Source organism: Megalobrama amblycephala, linkage group LG18, assembly GCF_018812025.1.
Source record: "Megalobrama amblycephala isolate DHTTF-2021 linkage group LG18, ASM1881202v1, whole genome shotgun sequence".
NCBI lineage: Eukaryota > Metazoa > Chordata > Actinopteri > Cypriniformes > Xenocyprididae > Megalobrama > Megalobrama amblycephala.
This window is the reverse complement of record NC_063061.1, coordinates 35,476,866-35,491,840: the sequence shown is the minus strand read 5'-3', so window position 1 is coordinate 35,491,840 and position 14,975 is coordinate 35,476,866. Positions and strand designations below refer to the sequence as shown.

General features: G+C 38.1%; 1 protein-coding gene across 1 annotated transcript; it reads right to left on the bottom strand.

The window, feature by feature from the left end:
* Nucleotides 1-3,515: 3,515 nt before the first annotated feature.
* hmgcrb (3-hydroxy-3-methylglutaryl-CoA reductase b) lies at nucleotides 3,516-13,536 on the bottom strand. Its single transcript, XM_048166312.1, is given in 21 exon segments — nucleotides 3,516-4,550; nucleotides 4,705-4,859; nucleotides 4,975-5,133; nucleotides 6,598-6,738; nucleotides 6,931-7,101; nucleotides 7,354-7,459; nucleotides 7,551-7,627; nucleotides 7,629-7,709; nucleotides 7,818-7,976; nucleotides 8,069-8,263; nucleotides 8,341-8,447; nucleotides 8,595-8,809; nucleotides 8,887-9,011; nucleotides 9,107-9,226; nucleotides 9,320-9,426; nucleotides 9,749-9,854; nucleotides 10,701-10,785; nucleotides 10,863-10,950; nucleotides 11,976-12,087; nucleotides 12,361-12,547; nucleotides 13,389-13,536. Coding segments are annotated over 20 exon segments (2,529 nt in total). The 5' UTR covers nucleotides 12,529-12,547; nucleotides 13,389-13,536; the 3' UTR covers nucleotides 3,516-4,498.
* Between the last annotated feature and the right edge of the window lie 1,439 nt (nucleotides 13,537-14,975).

Sequence of the window (14,975 nt, the reverse complement as noted above, 5' to 3'; positions counted from 1 at the left end):
TGTGCATGATTTAGCAAATTGAGGAAACAAAATAGTAAATCGTGTGCACGATTTAGCAAATCAAGGAATTGAGGGAACAAAATAGTAAATAGTGCTCATGATTTAGCAAATCGAGGGAACGAAATAGTAAATAGTGCTCACAATTTAGCAAACTGAGGTTACGTAAAAGTAAATGGTGTGCACGATTTAGCGAATCAAGGGAACAAAATAGTAAATAATGCTCACAATTTAGCAAATCGAGGGAACGAAATAGTAAATGGAGCGCACAATTTAGCAAATCGAGGGAACGAAATAGTAAATAGTGCTCACAATTTAGCAAATCGAGGGAATGAAATAGTAAATGGAGCGCACAATTTAGCAAATCGAGGGAACGAAAACGTAAATAGAGCGCACAATTTAGCAAATCGAGGGAACGAAAACGTAAATAGAGCGCACAATTTAGCAAATCGAGGGAACGAAATAGTAAATAGAGCGCACAATTTAGCAAATCGAGGGAATGAAATAGTAAATAGTGCTCACAATTTAGCAAATCGAGGGAATGAAATAGTAAATAGAGCGCACAATTTAGCAAATCGAGGGAATGAAATAGTAAATGGAGCGCACAATTTAGCAAATCGAGGGAACGAAAACGTAAATAGAGCGCACAATTTAGCAAATCGAGGGAACGGAATAGTAAATAGAGCGCACAATTTAGCAAATCGAGGGAACGAAATAGTAAATAGAGCGCACAATTTAGCAAATCGAGGGAACGAAATAGTAAATAGAGCGCACAATTTAGCAAATCGAGGGAACGAAATAGTAAATAGAGCGCACAATTTAGCAAATTGAGGGAACGAAAAAGTAAATTGTGCACACGATTTAGCGAATCAAGGGAACGAAATAGTAAATAGTGCTCACAATTTAGCAAATTGAGGGAACGAAAAAGTAAATTGTGCACACGATTTAGCGAATCACGGAAACAAAATAGTAAATAGTGCTCACAATTTAGCAAATTGAGGGAACGAAAAAGTAAATTGTGCACACGATTTAGCGAATCAAGGGAACAAAATAGTAAATAGTGCTCACAATTTAGCAAATTGAGGGAACGAAAAAGTAAATTGTGCACACGATTTAGCGAATCAAGGGAACAAAATAGTAAATAGAGCACACAATTTAGAAAATCGAGGGAACGAAAAAGTAAATGGTGCGCACAATAAATATAAAGGATATTTTTATTAAAAGAACATGCCAAAGTGTGGTGTGGATTAGACTGAAATTGTATTCTGTTGAAAGGCAATTCTTGAAAAAAAAAAATCTATTGCACAAAAAATACAAAATACTTTGTAAATGTTTATTTTTCCAGTTTGATGCATTTAAAACAGTTCAACAAAATACTGACAATTTAAAAATATGCTGATCTGATCCATGGTTATGAAATAGTAAATAGAGCGCACAATTTAGCAAATCGAGGGAATGAAATAGTAAATAGAGCGCACAATTTAGCAAATCGAGGGAATGAAATAGTAAATAGAGCGCACAATTTAGCAAATCGAGGGAACGAAATAGTAAATAGAGCGCACAATTTAGCAAATCGAGGGAATGAAATAGTAAATGGAGCGCACAATTTAGCAAATCGAGGGAACGAAATAGTAAATTGTGCACACGATTTAGCGAATCACGGGAACAAAATAGTAAATAGTGCTCACAATTTAGCAAATTGAGGGAACGAAAAAGTAAATTGTGCACACGATTTAGCGAATCACGGGAACAAAATAGTAAATAGTGCTCACAATTTAGCAAATTGAGGGAACGAAAAAGTAAATTGTGCACACGATTTAGCGAATCAAGGGAACAAAATAGTAAATAGTGCTCACAATTTAGCAAATTGAGGGAACGAAAAAGTAAATTGTGCACACGATTTAGCGAATCAAGGGAACGAAATAGTAAATAGAGCACACAATTTAGAAAATCGAGGGAACGAAAAAGTAAATGGTGCGCACAATAAATATAAAGGATATTTTTATTAAAAGAACATGCCAAAGTGTGGTGTGGATTAGACTGAAATTGTATTCTGTTAAAAGGCAATTCTTGAAAAAAAAAAATCTATTGCACAAAAAATACAAAATACTTTGTAAATGTTTATTTTTCCAGTTTGATGCATTTAAAACAGTTCAACAAAATACTGACAATTTAAAAATATGCTGATCTGATCCATGGTTATGAAATAGTAAATAGAGCGCACAATTTAGCAAATCGAGGGAATGAAATAGTAAATAGAGCGCACAATTTAGCAAATCGAGGGAATGAAATAGTAAATAGAGCGCACAATTTAGCAAATCGAGGGAACGAAATAGTAAATAGAGCGCACAATTTAGCAAATCGAGGGAACGAAATAGTAAATGGAGCGCACAATTTAGCAAATCGAGGGAACGAAATAGTAAATGGAGCGCACAATTTAGCAAATCGAGGGAACGAAAACGTAAATAGAGCGCACAATTTAGCAAATCGAGGGAACGGAATAGTAAATAGAGCGCACAATTTAGCAAATCGAGGGAACGAAATAGTAAATAGAGCGCACAATTTAGCAAATCGAGGGAATGAAATAGTAAATGGAGCGCACAATTTAGCAAATCGAGGGAATGAAATAGTAAATAGAGCGCACAATTTAGCAAATCGAGGGAATGAAATAGTAAATGGAGCGCACAATTTAGCAAATCGAGGGAACGAAAACGTAAATAGAGCGCACAATTTAGCAAATCGAGGGAACGAAAACGTAAATAGAGCGCACAATTTAGCAAATCGAGGGAACGGAATAGTAAATGGAGCGCACAATTTAGCAAATCGAGGGAACGAAAACGTAAATAGAGCGCACAATTTAGCAAATCGAGGGAACGGAATAGTAAATAGAGCGCACAATTTAGCAAATCGAGGGAACGAAATAGTAAATAGAGCGCACAATTTAGCAAATCGAGGGAACGAAATAGTAAATAGAGCGCACAATTTAGCAAATCGAGGGAACGAAATAGTAAATAGAGCGCACAATTTAGCAAATCGAGGGAACGAAATAGTAAATAGAGCGCACAATTTAGCAAATCGAGGGAACGAAATAGTAAATAGAGCGCACAATTTAGCAAATGGAGGGAACGAAAAAGTAAATTGTGCACACGATTTAGCGAATCAAGGGAACGAAATAGTAAATAGTGCTCACAATTTAGCAAATTGAGGGAACGAAAAAGTAAACTGTGCACACGATTTAGCGAATCAAGGGAACGAAATAGTAAATAGTGCTCACAATTTAGCAAATTGAGGGAACGAAAAAGTAAATTGTGCACACGATTTAGCGAATCAAGGGAACGAAATAGTAAATAGAGCACACAATTTAGAAAATCGAGGGAACGAAAAAGTAAATGGTGCGCACAATAAATATAAAGGATATTTTTATTAAAAGAACATGCCAAAGTGTGGTGTGGATTAGACTGAAATTGTATTCTGTTGAAAGGCAATTCTTGAAAAAAAAAAATCTATTGCACAAAAAATACAAAATACTTTGTAAATGTTTATTTTTCCAGTTTGATGCATTTAAAACAGTTCAACAAAATACTGACAATTTAAAAATATGCTGATCTGATCCATGGTTTAGCAGGAAATAAGCAAGAGAAAGCAACTTTAAAAGACAGATATGGCTTTATCAGCACTTTCTGTAGTCAGAAAGTGAAAGGATTTGCTTTTGTCGAGAAAAGCTGAAGCACTTTAGTCATGAATTCATACAGTGGCAATGCAGAAACAGAGACTCATTTCATAACAAACACACACACACACACACACACACACACACAATCCAAACAGTGCAAACATTCACACTCAGATTCATAAACTCAAATCACTATTATAAATTACATTAGCACCTCGTTTATAAGGTCCATCAGTGGAGTTTGTCACAGTGAGGTTGGCGTGATTGATTAGACATAGAATTAAATACATTCATTCACAATCTGACGCTCTTGAAGGTCCAAACTGCAAAATCATCCATCAAGCTCTGATCTGAGATCATGATTTAGTCTAAAAACTATTTGCCCGTGTGCAAAAAAAGCCTGTTTTCTCGTCCCATTTTCAACCAAGTGATAAAAACGTTGCGTGTTTTGGCTTTATCAACTTGTACCAGGTTCTGACAAATCTTGAGCAAGTAACAGTTTTGGCTTTTAGTGCAAGACTAAACACACAGATTCAGTAAAATGAGCAGTGACCGAGTCACAAATGCAGCAGCCAATCACTGGGCATCTCGCTCATTTACTCATGTAGTCGCCTTATAAAATTGAGGCACAAAGTAAACGTAAAGCAATAGTATTTCCCATAATTCCCATTCAGACTGCAAAATAAGCTGCTTCACAGAAGAAAACTCCTCCGGACATCTGTCCACTCCGAGAGGCCGTGTCTTCAGATGCCCTGAGAATGGACACGAGGAACCACAAACGTCAGATGCTCAAGACTTCATTTCCCAGAGTTCTCTGGGTGATGTGCTTCATGAACCTTCCTTTGGCTGCAATTCATTCTCTCTAATATCAGCTTTTGACCTGTGTAAGAGAGTAAAAGAACTTCAGAATACAAACAATGTAAAATCATACAAAAATATATTTTTATTATATTATATATACACACACAATATTCATGTATAGAATATTATACTATATGTTATATATGTATAGTTGTATACTATATATGTTTGACCTGTTGTGAGTCATGTGACTCTTGACGAGGTGTCCTGCGGCGAGGGCGGCCATCAGCGAGAGCTCTCCTGCCAGCACTGTACCACAGACGATCCGAGCGAGCGTCCGTGAGTTCTCACCGGGACACTGATCACTGGCACCCTGAACACCCAACATCTGAGCACACACATCATGGGTTAATCTCATATAGAGCCTCAGTGACCCTCAGTGCTGTCCGAGTGTGTGTGTGTGTGTGTGTGTGTGTGTGTGTGTGTGTGTGTGTGTGTGTTACCTGTAAACAGGCGTGTTGTGCAGGCAGACCGGTCCCCCCCCCCACAGTGCCCAGCTCTAATGAGGGCATAGTGCAGGAGATGTACAGATCCTCTCCATCCGTCCCAACACACTCCATCAGTGTAATGCAGTTACTGCTGCCCACCGACTGCGCAGGATCCTACAAAACACAACATCATCTGTAATTATATGGAGTAACATCGTGTATACACACACACACATATATATATTATATATTTATATATAAAATGTGTGTGTGTGTGTGTGTGTGTAATATAAATATTTGTACAGTGGTACAGCAGTTTTTCTGGATCTCGAATCTGATTGGTTAAGAGGTCTTTCCAGCCATAACAGAATAGTTTTAACAGTCTTTTAGGCGAGAATGTAGTTGTATATCACCTCAAATATGTGATTTATATGTAAACGCCTATTTGAAAATTTGTTTTGACACTTTCGGAGATGTGAGCTCCAGGGCGTCAGCGGCTGTTCAGAGCTCATGTACCCGCAGAGAACAGCTTCATCTCTGCCAGTCCTTCGGGAATTTGCTGCAGGTTCTTATGTAGATCGTGTTTAAACATGAGGTATAATTCATTTTGAGTGTATCAAACGGCAATCTTTGGTCTTATTAATATATTACTTGTTCCAGAGCTAACAGATTTGGCTTGAGGGCTATATTAAAGTTCATAACTTTATATTTGCATTGAAATTAAACCCTGTACTATCTAGAGCGCTGCTTTTGTACATTTGAATGAACTGTTTGCTTGTGTTTATTTCTTATTTTTTCTTCTTATACTGTTATAATGGCTATTGTTGTTAATTTAAATATTTTTGTTCGATAAACTATTTTTTATATAAATAACATGCCATATTTTTTGGTATTTGGTATTATAACATTAATACTATAACATATTATGATATAATATCATTCACAATGCATAATATGATTAAAAATATGTGAATAATAAAAGAACAAGTTTAAATGTTATAGTATATTATGTTATTGTATATAAGTTTATTTTATAAATATTAAATATTGTGTGTGTGTGTGTGTGTGTGTTTTTGTGACATATCAGGACACAAATGTGTATAATTACAGGTATTACAAGGAGAGGGTGACTTTTGAGGACATTACCCCATGTCTCCATTTTTCAAAAGGCTTATAAATCATACAGAATGAGTTTGTGAGAAAGTAAAAATGTGCACAGTTTCCTGTGATGGGTAGGTTTAGGTGTAGGGCGATACAAAATAAATACAGTTTGTACAGTATAAAACCATTACGCCTATGGAATGTCCCCACAATTCACAAAAACAAACCTGTGTGTGTGTGTGTGTGTGTGTGTGTGTGTGTACACTTTTTAAATACATTTTTATCTTTTTAAATAAATAAATACACAACGCATTGCACTTAATGTTAACAGAAACTTTTTATCCACTGGAATTTTTACTGGATTGTCAATAGATTGAGTATGTCAATAATTGAGTATGATTATTAATATTATTTTTTCCTGTTAATACTTTTGCTTTAGAATAACATGCACTGATGACTCCTTCATTATATGATCAGAAGTCATGTGTATTAATATAACAGAGTCATGTTGTCATTATAGTAGTGTGTAACGCGTACCTGTCCGCAGGCGATGTAGATGGCCGTTACGATGTTTGCCGCGTGAGCGTTGAACCCGCCGATGCTTCCGGCCATTGCCGAGCCCACCAGATTCTTACTGATGTTCAGCTCCACCAGAGCGGCTGTGCTGCTCTTCAACACCTGCGAACACAACACTATATTACTACAGCCTTCATTCATTCATTCACTGGGGTGGATTTCCACTTGTGTTTCATGCACTGAACAGATTGAGAAGGTTATACTAGAGACATTAGTACACTTAAACATCTAACAAAGCTTTCTGACGCCCCCTAGAGGAGCAAAAACTAAGTGCCTAAGTATCTTCTGTCTGACCTCTTTCACCACTCGTGCCGGTACGATGGCTTCACACACTGTGGATTTTCCTCTGCCTTGGATCCAGTTGACAGCAGCTGGTTTCTTATCGGTGCAGAAGTTCCCGCTGACGGCTAACAGACGCATGTCAGGATAGCGTTCCTGAAGTCGGCTCAGAGACTCTTCTGTTCCCTACGGACATCAAACACAACCACCGTCACTTCAAACCTTCATGACACACACACAGCAACCGTAGGGACACTCTCTAAATATTTACAGGGAAAAATCCCAATCAGTTTGGACTCTGTTTTAGAGTCGCATTCAATAGCGCATTCAAAAGAGAGCAGGAACATCTATTATATATAAGTTCAGGCAGGAAGTTCAGATGCTGTGTGAACTCTTGACCCCATAAATCAGATGTAATCTCTGCTTCATCACACACACCTTTGACAGCATGTTCATGCCCATGGCGTCTCCGGTCTGAGACTGGAAGCGGATGTACAGGTTCCTCCCGGCCAAAGCGACCTGCAGCCGGTCCAGACGAGCAAACCTGATAAACACAGAGCTAAAGTTATCAGTGGAAACTCTCCCATGGCAGTGCTATATAAGGCTTATTCTGTATGTGACCTTTGACCTCTGACCTGCTGGTGTGATCGAAGGCCTGTTTGATGACACTGAAGCCCTCTGAACTCTCCAGCCAGCCCTTGACCTCTGCCGCCCTGACACGCCGACGGCATCTGAACCACCGGCCCGCGGGTCATCCCGTCCGCGAGAACACGACTGCTCACGCCACCTGACAACTGCAGACACAAGCACACATGTGATAGTGAGGAGACGGACACACTTACAATCAGAGAGAGAACAAAACATTAAAAAACTAAATAATGAAGACAATAAGTATGACTCACTGTGACGGCTCTACATCCTCGGTTGGTGCTGGCCACTAAACAGCCTTCCGTTGTTGCCATGGGGACGTGGAATTCTTTCCCGTCCAATAGGAGCGGTCCGGCCACACCCACTGGCACAGGCACGTAGCCAATCACGTTCTCACAGTTAGTGCCAATCACCTGAGAAAGAGGAAACGACATTTAAACACCGCATCATCACACATGTGACTCAGGGTCTCCAGAGCAGCTCTGCAGCCGATCATAAGCAGCACCTTAGAGTAGTCGTAGTGTTTGTAGGGAAGCTTCTCCAGCGCGGACAAGTCCGGGAGTTTGGGGGAGAGCATTTCTCTGCGTATGGCCACGCCTCTCTCTGGACTCTCCAGCACCGCTTCCAAACGGTATCCCAGAATACCTCTGCACTCCACTAATGCCGTCACCTCAGCGTTGCTCAGGAACCGAGCTCCTCTCTTAAAGAAGAGAGAGAGGGGGCATGTAAAGCACATGATGTTTTAAGATCAGTTAACGTGATTGATTGATTAATTACTTTGGGGTCTTTAAGTATCGTGAGACATTCGTCCACAGGGCGGCGCTGGTGAGACCGGAGCTCACGGCACTCATCCGCTTCTTCCTCCTCATGGTGTCCATCTCCATCTGACAGATCAATAAATCAGAATAATGAATCAGAAACATTGAAAGAACAAATTAAACAACAGAAATCAAAACACATGAATGAATCAATCAACAAAAAAAGGGAAGAACAACGGGAAAAAGCTGAAATAATGAACTAAAGGGGTTCACCTTTATTCGTTTGGACCCCCTTCAGGGCTTTGGGCGGGGCCGACTCCCTCTGACAGCGGTCCTCTCCTCCTCTCCTATTGGTCAGGGCGCAGTTGGGTGTGGCCACATGAGGTTTGATTGACAGGGAGGATTCCGTTTCGGCCTGCTCGAAAAACACGTACTTGGCCGCCAATAAGAGAGCGAGAGAGAGCGTGATGACCTGCTCCAAATCCACACTGAGAAGAAAGACAAGATTATTAAAAATGACTGTCGAAATCATTGCAAAAACAGCGCCGTGTTTCTCAGCTCGTACCTGGACATGGCTCTGTCGGACTCCATGTTGGGTGTGGGCAGAACCACGTCTGAACTGCTCATGTTGTGCGCCGGAGATTCAGTCACGAGTCGACTGTGAGCGTGAACCAGCGCCAGACCTAGAGACTGAAGCACACAAAACCAGACCAGTCAAAAAAATCGTACAGAAAATGCAGAGTATGACCTTTTGTTGGTCTCTAAACGTGATTGTCAGAGCTCACCATGATCATTTTGACTCTCTGAGTGACGGGGTTGGGTTTGTTTCCTTCTTCTTCCTCCAGGACACGAGCGAAATGACTGAGCTGCCAGATGGGCCGACCCTCACGGCTCTCGCGGGACAACTGGACGAGACGGGGGTGAGAGACTGGGGTCAATGTTCACTCACAAATGTGTTATGCAGAACATCTTAAACAAGAAACAAATCCAGCACTGACCTCTAACACCAGCGACACACAGGCCGGGAAGAACGTCATGAACACAAAGTAATTGGCCAGAACCGACATGCAGCCGAAACAACACATGATCTCCAGCTGACGCACACCTGGAAACAGACAGGACAGTGAGAGATGTATAAATAGGAAGTTTAAAGCCAGATTAAGACATTTTTAAGTGTTCAAGCGACTTCTAACCAATACATTTCCAAGACAAAAAATTATTTTAAAGCTGAGCAAAATGTAAAAAATATTCACCCTAAAGATTTACAAGATTTTATCATTTTCCATGACTTTTCCACACCAAGAAATCGCACTTAGATCACAAAAACCATCCAGGTTTTATCATAGTGACCCTGCTTTTAATTTGTCAACATCTTTGGAGGAAAATAATAGTAAAGAAAGCAAGAAAGAGACACTGCACTAACGTACCAGACATGGTGCCCACACCGATGACCAGACACTCCACCACCGCGTCCAGCGTGAACGTGGGTCCCAGGATAGCCATGCCTTGAGCGATATTCTCTCTGACCTCCTCCTGTGGGTCACATGGCCAGTCATTATTTACATTCATATGCACCAATACAACAGCACATAGTAACAAACAGCAATATTCACACAGATACATGCATATACCAATTCAAGTCTAATTAGTAAAGCACTTTTCACAATACACATTGTTTCAAAGTAGCTTTACTGAAAATCATGATGTTTATGTTTATAATATCTTAATATCTTCATGACTTCTAGTTGCATTTAGCAGATTAGAGCTGGCTGATACAGTAATAGTTACATTTTGTGATATAAACAATCAAACAGTTGAGATTTACATATGTCGCTTTACATGAGTATATACTCAATGTATGAGAATGAAGTTGGACATTGTTTAGATAGACAGATAGACAGACAGACAGACAGACAGATAGATAGACAGATAGATAGACAGACAGACAGACAGATAGATAGACAGACAGATAGACAGACAGACAGACAGACAGACAGACAGACAGATAGATAGATAGATAGATAGACAGATAGATAGGAAATATATGTATAGCTGTTTATATTTTTTGCATCAAAATATCACAGAAACATTTTTTGTTCATTATTTATAGTGTTGACTTCAATGATGATGCAAACAAACCAATGATTTGCATCATCAATTTTTAATCTATTTATTTAAATATGGACAGCATGAACTGGTTCAAAGAAGTCACTTAAATCAAATGTTCATTTTTAAAAACCCAAAACACTATAAACATCCGTCCTAACACACAGGAAGGATTGTGAAACTACATGCTCTTGAAGTAATGGTCAAATAAAAACAAAAAGCAATATTCATGATGTTTAAATGTATATTGCCAGCAAAATGATATCTCTGTACCTGTGAATTTGAGCTGAGGGCGAACTTGGCCAGTGTGCAGGCTTTAGACAGATCGATCAACAGCAGGAAGAACGGCAGAGCGTCACTGCAGGAACATGGGACACCGTTTACAGACAAACTCTAATGAAAGATAATGAATGTGGGAGACAGATGAGATCATACTTCAGTCCTGTCAGCTCTTTGCCCAGGAAGTGAACGACCACAGTGCTGAACACAAAGCTGGAGAAGATGGTGAACAGACCAGCGATACCTGGACACAAAATGAACAATAAATGCTTTTGTTATAAACAGGCAAAAATTGTGATCAATCATAAATTATATAGAGACCATCCAATTCCCCAGGACAAACTTTAACTAATCTTTTTTTGTTTTGTCTTGTAGATAGACTTGTGCCGCAAACAAAGTAACTGCGCTAATGAAGTTTTTAAAATGCTTCAAACAGCCATTCATTTTTTTGTAATCTCAATGTTGTTCATCACAGCACCAAATACTTAAAGACTTAAAAGGCTATTTAATTTTCAAACTTAATCATTTTTATATTTTAAACTGGACTACAACATGCCCTAATGATTAGAAATGTTCTGATTATTTGTTATTGTTCAGTAAAACTTAAAGACATACGGCTTCATTAGTTAACATGTTAATTCATTATTAACCAAACTGACAATGAAAAATACTTATAAAGCATTAATTATTCTTAGTTAATGTTAATTTCTTAGTTACTGTTTAATAACATTACTAAAATCAAAAGAACTTATTTAATGGACCTGAGATAAAACTAAACAATGATCAGTTGTGTTTCTTAACTAACATTAACAAAAAATAATACTTTCTGTAACAAATGTAGCTGTTGCTCAATCTTAGTTAATGCATTGAAATAATGAGACCTTATTGTAAAGTGTTACCTGCTGTTCTTTATAGCCTATTTCTTTTGCACTTTAATCTGTTTGAAAATTTGACTTTATATATTTTTTTTTGTGTACTGCATTATTTTATTTAAACATTCAGAGTTCTTTTTGTTATTACAAGAAGAGTTCTTAAACCTGTTATACAATGACAACACTTTTTGCAACTTATTTCAATATTGTGATAATACCGTATACCGTGATAAAAGCTTCAGCAATTAATCGCAACATGAAAATTTGATACCGTCACATGCCTACTTGTAGAATATCCTAGTTCATTTGGAAATAAATCATGTTAAGGAAGAAAAATGGGCTGGAAAAGAGAGAGAGAGAGAGAGAGAGAGAGAGAGAGAAAGAGAGAGAAACTCACCCAGTATGTATTTGGAGCCGAGCTGACGAAGGTTTTTGAACTGGACGTAGATGTAAATGATGGCTATGCATCGTGTGATGGTTAAAATGAGCATGTCACTGCTTAGAATTTTCTAAAAATGAGCAACACAAACAATCTGCATGTTAATGTTGGTTTTATATAATAACTTGTAAGTTATGCTTCTGTAAAGATCATAACTCCCAATCACGCAGTTTACAGCACTATGAAGTGAGCTAGAACTAAACAGTTCAAATAGGAACTAAGCCATAAAGCTTCTGAGTAAATATACAGAGAGATCTACTTTTACGTCAATGATTTTGTGAGTGGACAGTGGAGCAGCTCATGGTTCTTATCATCTGAAGTCCAGTAAAGTTGACCGCTGTACCTCTTGTACTTTGGGACACTGATGGTTCCAGCCACACATCTGGTCATTAGTAGCGAAAGCGTTCATGGACATCAGACACATCGTCACGGCAACCGTTCCCACGATCACCTCCCACGGATGAGAGGCGACGAACAGGCCGTGCAGCCTGAAGAGACGCGACAGCATCATCACGGCTTCAGTGGGTCACCTGATAACAGAGCATATAAACATCATCATCACCTGATAACAACATATAAAACATCAAAACTGATGCCATCTGCTGTCAATATCCAGATGATACTGCCTATTTACAGCACTGATGAATGTTTAGAATTAAAGTTTAATTGAATTTAGCAGTTTTATTACGCTTTCCTAATTTCCAACATGTGGAAAAAAACAAAACTCTAAAAAAAAGGTGACAATTTTGATCAAAACAGTGATGGATGACTAATATTACTCAGCATAAACTATTCTAAATGTTTTCCAAATGATTTTCTTTGCTCGTTCATTATAAATTTTTTATTTTGGTTAACAATTCACTAACATTACACTGAGCTTCTTGAGCTATTTTTATGGACTTAGACGGTAAATGCCATCTCTTAAAATATATATGAGAAGATTTTGATGAAAATAAACTGAAGAGGAGTCAAAACTATTCACACATAAAACATATCTAAGAGCAAAGTAATGAAAGCTAAGTGATGACAAACTCTAATGTTGGTTCACTAGCATTATTATGAGCACATTTACAACACATTTAAACTATAACAGTGATCGGAGTCACCATAAACACACTATTTTGCCCTTTATAACACATTAAATTACACTGATTATTAATATCGAGCCTCAGTAAGTTTGTCATAAGGATGAGCTGACAGCATGCTAAGCTAATGTAGCTTGAGCTGAAGGAGTCACAGCTGTCATTGAGCCTCATATTCAACAACAACACCGACAAATGTCAAGATCACTCAATATATCGACTTAAGTAAGAGATTTAAAAATGAAAGTTAACAGAATTAACTGTTAATGTCTGAAATATTCTAACATACCCTCATCTGTTCTCCTCCGATCAGTGTCCGTGTTACACGGTGACTGTAACTGACGTAATCCGCCCTCAACGGGCTCGCGCACGACCCGCCCGGAGCGAGCGAGCACCGCCCACTGTCGTGACGTCATCTTACACGAAGAGAGGGTCAAATGTGCGGAAAATTATAACAGGTGGCTTTATTGCACATAATTATTCATTCTAATTTATTTAATCAAGTTTGAGATGGAACAAACTACATGAGGTGTAAAGGGTTTTTTTTTATTTAGGCATCCCTACATGATTAGGGACAGGAGATTTGATGAGATACTGAAGTGTCATGTGATATCATAAACATCCGTGATCCATTTTAGCAGAAGTGAAAAAAAAAGAGACGCTAAGTAAGTTTGAATGCTTATATCTCCTAAAAATGAAAATTTGTCATTGTTTTGGAACTTATTCATAACCTTAAGGCTAACAAATTCATACTAAAATTTAAAAGTTTTGATTTCAGGGGACTTTAACTGTTTACGCAGCTTCATTTATTTAGTTATTGAATTATATGGCCTACGTGTGGTTTCAGTTGTTTCTAAATAATAATAATAATAATAATAAAAAAATCTTAAATTAAGAATAAATTTCAGTTGTAAAGTAATGGTGTTCGTCAAAACGTTCATACGCAGATTTTACACACAAATTACACACTTAGTGAATGTGAACCGATTTTTATTTCATTTTCGAAACAAGCCTGTTTGCGGAAATTGTAATTTTCTAACAGTTGATGTTTTGTTGCTTTCCTTTTTTCATTCTCTGCAGCATGATGGGGAGAAGACGAAGACGCAGAGGCAAAGGTTGGTAACTCTATATACTCTCACTTTCTCAATCTTTCTTTGAGAACTTGAGCACTGAAGATGAATGAAGGTCTTACTGGTGTGGAACGGCATGAGGGTGAGTGATAAATTAAATTATTTTCATTTTTGGGTGAACTAACCCTTTAAATATGTAGACAGACAGGTGTGACAGAACAGGTAAGAACAGCATTTTTTCACTTCGACTTTCGACACAAGCTTGTTTGCGGAAGATCGTCTTAGTCCCAAAATTCTGACAGTAGACATTTTGCTGCTTAATTTCTTTTTTATTCTTGGCAGTATGGCGAGTATTCACCAAGGTCAGTAACTCAGTTGACTTTCTATTTCCTCTGACTTTTGATCTAACTTTTGAGAAAGTAAAAGCGTCTTGCAAACTGACTTCTTTGTCGGTCATAATAGTTCCAGGTCGTTATGACCTGTATAACGACTAATGACAGTGTGATATTAATATAAAATTGGCTTATTTTGTATTTTACAGGTCGAGAAGTACATGAAATGCGTGAGTCGAAACAAATTCACTGAATCATTGTTGCATGAACTGACATACAGTCCTATCAAGACTTTCTACTTCATAATAATTATGGCAAACATTGTTATTAACCATGTATATATGCCTAGTGTATTTATTTATAAAGAACCATTTACTGTTTACAAAAGGCTGTAGGAAAGACTTAAGTACATAAACATTCACATATCATAAGGAGAGAGATAGGTATAAGAATATACAACTGTCAGAGTTGTAA